At 41.3% G+C, this 4,834-nt stretch overlaps 1 protein-coding gene across 1 annotated transcript in view; it reads right to left on the bottom strand.

Annotated features, from left to right (window-relative positions):
- Positions 1-1,152: 1,152 nt before the first annotated feature.
- Positions 1,153-4,834, bottom strand: part of DDX60 (DExD/H-box helicase 60) — a 79,092-nt gene continuing 75,410 nt past the window's right edge. Inside the window, 3 exon segments of the mRNA XM_007457387.1 lie at positions 1,153-1,252; positions 3,287-3,349; positions 4,533-4,684. Of these exon segments, the coding sequence (XP_007457449.1) occupies positions 1,153-1,252; positions 3,287-3,349; positions 4,533-4,684 (315 nt within the window).

Raw genomic sequence — 4,834 nt, 5'->3', positions numbered from 1 at the left:
CTGGGATAAATCCCACTCAATCATGGTGTGTGATCCTTTTAATGTGTTGTTGGATTCTGTTTGGTAGAGATTAAGGGGCAGTAAAAACACTGCTTTGGTTTCTAAATGTCTGGGTGTTCAGAAATTGCTGTAGTGCATGTTTTAAAATAATGAAAATTGGTTTCACCAAAGAAAGGAGGGACCCTTAACACAGCACATGCAAGGATGGGTCAGTTCCAGGGAAAAGAGTATTCTTCTATCTCCAGACAAAATGAACCACAGGGGTTTTCTAAGCCGATGTAATCTGTGTATAAATAATGCCATACAACGGATCATCTTTCAGTAAGACATCTTGATAGTAGGAGAGAGCAGACCTTGCCCTGAGGAAAAAATGCTCTGTTCAAGTTTAGGGTCTAAAATAGGTTCTGAGGTGAGGCTGGGGCAGGAAAGTGACCATATATGAACTATGTTCTATAAAATGCAAATGTGTATGCAAGAGGATGGAAAGACGTGTGAATTTAATGCAAAGAGACCAATGGCAAATAGATTAAACCCATTTTATTTGTCTGTGGTTTTTCAGTTACTTACGTAGAATTAAAATCAAGCCAAATCATCAGGTATGTTTTATTTAAAGTACCATGGAATTTATACCAAACTCCCATCATGTTTTATAAAAAGTAGTTTAAGTTCACTAAAAGGTACTCTTCCAACAGCCATATCTAAGTCATGGAATCACATTTAAATTAAATAGAGAGAATATATTTCAATGTCAGGATACTGTAATCATTTATTCTAGCCTTAATAGACTTTTTACAAATTATAACATTGAGGAGAAAATTGTTGAGAACATAATATTTGTTTAGGCCTCACAGAGCAAACACTGTTCTTCAATCTCACACAAAATCCTTGCAATTCTCAATCAATCTACAAACTAGCTGAGACATAACCATTGCTACTAAACAATACAAAGAAGCCAAGGTTTAGAGATACTAAGTGATTCATCCAAGGATGCTCACAGGAGAGCAGGGCAAGTTTGATGAGAACCCTGACTCCAAACTGCTTCCCTTTCTAATTCATCATATATGTATTCCCAACAAAAAGCATGAGAATCATAAAATACGACTTTAAAAATGCCCAAGGCTATCTTTTAATTAGTTTGCATAGACTTCATTTTCAAATGTTCTTAAATTTTTCATAAAAGGTTTCACTCAGTTGTTCAAATGCTAAGACCACGTTGTCCTCTTCATTTTCACATAGTTCACGCAAAGAAACACTGTAAATGGAAATACAGATACACATAAAACTCACCCATTCTACTGAGAGTCGGTATCATAAGAAGGGCTTTCCCCAGGGAGGTAGAACTAAGTAAATCCCACTAGATGATGCAATGTGAGCAAAATGAGGAAAAGAATCATAAGGAACATATTTATCGCAAAAACAAAGAAACATCTTGTCAACGAATCAATCAATCAAGGCAATCACCATGCAGTTCCCCTCCCTGTATTTTACCAAGAGGCCTTTTTTTTGTTTTGCGGTACGCGGGCCTCTCACCGCTGTGGCCTCTCCCGTTGCGGAGCACAGGCTCCGGGCGCGCAGGCTCAGCGGCCATGGCTCACGGGCCCAGCCGCTCCGTGGCATGTGGGATCTTCCCGGACCGGGGAACGAACCCGTGTCCCCTGCATCGGCAGGCGGACTCCCAACCACTGCGCCACCAGGGAAGCCCCCAAGAGGATTTTAATGGCCACCAAGTCCCATGTAACCAGATCCCTCCTCCCTTCAATAACAGCAACACAAATCCCTTTCTTTTTCCCCACATTTTTTTTTATGGAGTCATTTTGTGGTTTTATTTTTCAGTATATACTTAAACCCACAGGCGACTACCTCCACAAAAAGCAAAACAATCCTCCCTTTACCTAGATGTATGAGAAAATTAAGAAAACAGGGTGTGATAAACAAAATAATGGCCCACAAAGATATCCATGTCCTAATCCATAGAAATTTATAAATCCTTAGGTTACACGGCAAAGGAGAATTAAGGCTGAAAATGGAACTGAAGTTGCTAATTGGCTGACCTTGAGGTGGGGAAATTAACCTGGATTACCTGGGTGGCCCACTGTTGTCACAAAGGTCAATCTAAGTGGAAGACAGGGGGCAGGAGAGAGTGAATGTCAGAGTGACGTGATATAAGAATCTGCCCCCCAATGCTGGCTTTGAAGACAGAAGGGGCCAAAATCAAAGCATCTAGAAGCTGGAAAGGACAATCAAATAGATTGTCCCAGAGGCTCCAGAAAGGAATGCAGCCAGACAACACCTTGATTTCAGACCCATTTTGGACCTCTGACCTCCAGAACTGTAAGACACTAAAGTTGTGTTGGTTTAAACACTTATGTTTGTGGTCATTTGTTACAGCAGCAATAAGGAACTGGTACACAGGTGAGAATGGAGAGAGGAAATCCAAGAATGGACAGTGCAGCTGGGCTCATCAAGGAATGGGAACAGTCAGGACCTGACCTTTCATCAGCCTTTTGTGATCTGTACCTGCCTTGATTCCACTAGAGGTCCAGTTTTCCCCTGGTGTTTTCATTGACCTACCGCAAAGAATGACAAGCTCTGTACCCGCAATACTGAATTTCCTCCTAGTTACAGACTCACAATTGTGACTCCTGGACATTTCTCCTGAACAATATTCAAGAGATATAATGTGACGCATACCATCTAACTCACTGGTTTGTTTTTTTTTTTTTGCGATATGTGGGCCTCTCACTGTCGTGGCTTTCCCGTTGCTGGATGCACAAGCTCAGCGGCCATGGCTCACGGGCCCAGCCGCTCCGCGGCATGTGGGATCCTCCCAGACCGGGGCACGAACCCGCGTCCCCTGCATCGGCAGGCGGACTCTCAACCACTGCGCCACCAGGGAGGCCCTAACTCACTGGTTTTTGTTCTCAGTCCCCAGATCTCATCCTCCCGCCTATGATTTTAAGTATCATTAACTAAAATGGAAACCTTGGTTGTGGAAACTGAGAACATGAGGGTCTAGGCATTCTTGAAGCTTTGGGATACTGCTGCCTGTTGGTGTAAAGTGCCTGAGCTGAGGCTCCAGTCTAGGTGAAAGTTCATGGATTTTGGAATTAGTTCTATTATACAAACAATGCAACAGTTGAGGAGCAGATCTGCAAAGTCTCTGGGGAGTTGAAATGCTTGGCACCTAAGAGGCTCAGGGGCACCTTTAAGTATGAGCTCAACATTTTTCAAATTACCACTAAATTATTAGAAAATCTGAAATCACTATTTAAAATGGATAACAAACCTGATAGATTGAATGGTGAGGCAAAAATCTCTCAACAACTCATAAGCAGCTCCTTCATTCATCCTAAACAAAACAACATTTTGAAAATTAGTGGTAAAAAACATTAAAGAATTTATTTCATATTGAAATGTTGGATTGGTCACTAATGGATTACTTTTGTCTGTCAAGATGTATTTACTAAAATCATTTCTTCCACAGACTCCCAGATGATTTAATCTGTGAGAATGACAATTATGAACTCCAGTCACAAGTTCACAACCAGAGATGATCAATGAACACGGGAGGCTGACCTTCTAGGAGGAGCCCAAGTCACAAAGTCCAGATCAGGAGCGTGAATGGGGCCAGAGAGTCAAAGAAAAGAATCAAGTGAATTACTCACTGATATCACAACTACTTTATTCACAATAATGAGTCCTACTGTCAAAAATGATCAGTGTTTCTCAAGAGGGTCAGAAGTTTTAAATACTTGAATTCACTGAAGATTGTTCAAAATGTATTTAAAATGCACACTGAATTCCCGATGGTGTGACAGAATTCCCCTCCCCCAACACACCCCCACACACGTCCATGTGCTCAGTGACTGGGCCAGTTTCTCCATTCCCAATAAATCTCTGCAACACTGTTTTTGAAAATGGTTTCCCTGCCAAGGAGTTAAAACAACTGTCATTGTCTCAGTCCTCAGCTGTGTGAATCATATTCTTTTCATATACTTCTGTCAGACAATGCAGAGCATGGCATTATTTGTTACTGTTTAATATCAATGTTTAAATATATAATAATAAATAGTACTAAATAAAAAACATCGGTGAACGTGTGCAAATATTGATAACTGTAGTGTAAATCTTTACGTCAAGTGAGTCAGCCTAAGTCTCAAGATTTTGCTGGTCAAACACGAATGACAATACCACCAAATGTATTTTCTCTTACCCTTAGTCTGTAAGAAAACATTTCAGTATGTTTCGCATGACTAACCTATACCTGAAATTATAAGAAGGTGTTTGCCTAATATTCATTACATTCATTTATTAGACGTAAAGATGCAGATGAAGATGGATATAGAAGTAGAACTAGAGGTAGAGGCAGAGGTGGAAATGACAGAGAGAGAGAGGTAGAGGTGAAAAGGATAGAGAGAGGTAGAGGTGAAAAGGATAGAGAGAGGTAGAGGTAGAGATGGGGATGCTGGGGATGACAGGGATGCTGGGGATGGCTGGGGAGGGAGATGGAGACGGAGACAGATAAAACACACCTGTTGTCCTGGACCAATCCTGTCAAGGAACCGTGTTTATAGAAATCGAGCGCATAAGCATTGAGCTGCATTCTTCTTCCTTGGAGATCAAATTCCTGTGGCCACAGCACAGGAGCCCGAGTGCTATCAATGCCAATGGTGCGCAGAGTGACCTGAAGAAATAGAGCTCTCCTTAATTTACTATTTATGTGTAAAGAAAGTTTATGATTTCTTACACTGTGCTTCATAGTTCCTTCCTAGAATCAACATGTTGAAAAAGCACACTCTTCACAGTGAAGGAAGAGCGAGTCTCTGATCCACTG

This window comes from Lipotes vexillifer, unplaced genomic scaffold (genome assembly GCF_000442215.2).
Source record: "Lipotes vexillifer unplaced genomic scaffold, Lipotes_vexillifer_v1.1 scaffold668, whole genome shotgun sequence".
NCBI classification, from domain to species: domain Eukaryota; kingdom Metazoa; phylum Chordata; class Mammalia; order Artiodactyla; family Lipotidae; genus Lipotes; species Lipotes vexillifer.
This window is presented reverse-complemented; position numbering and strand designations above follow the sequence as displayed.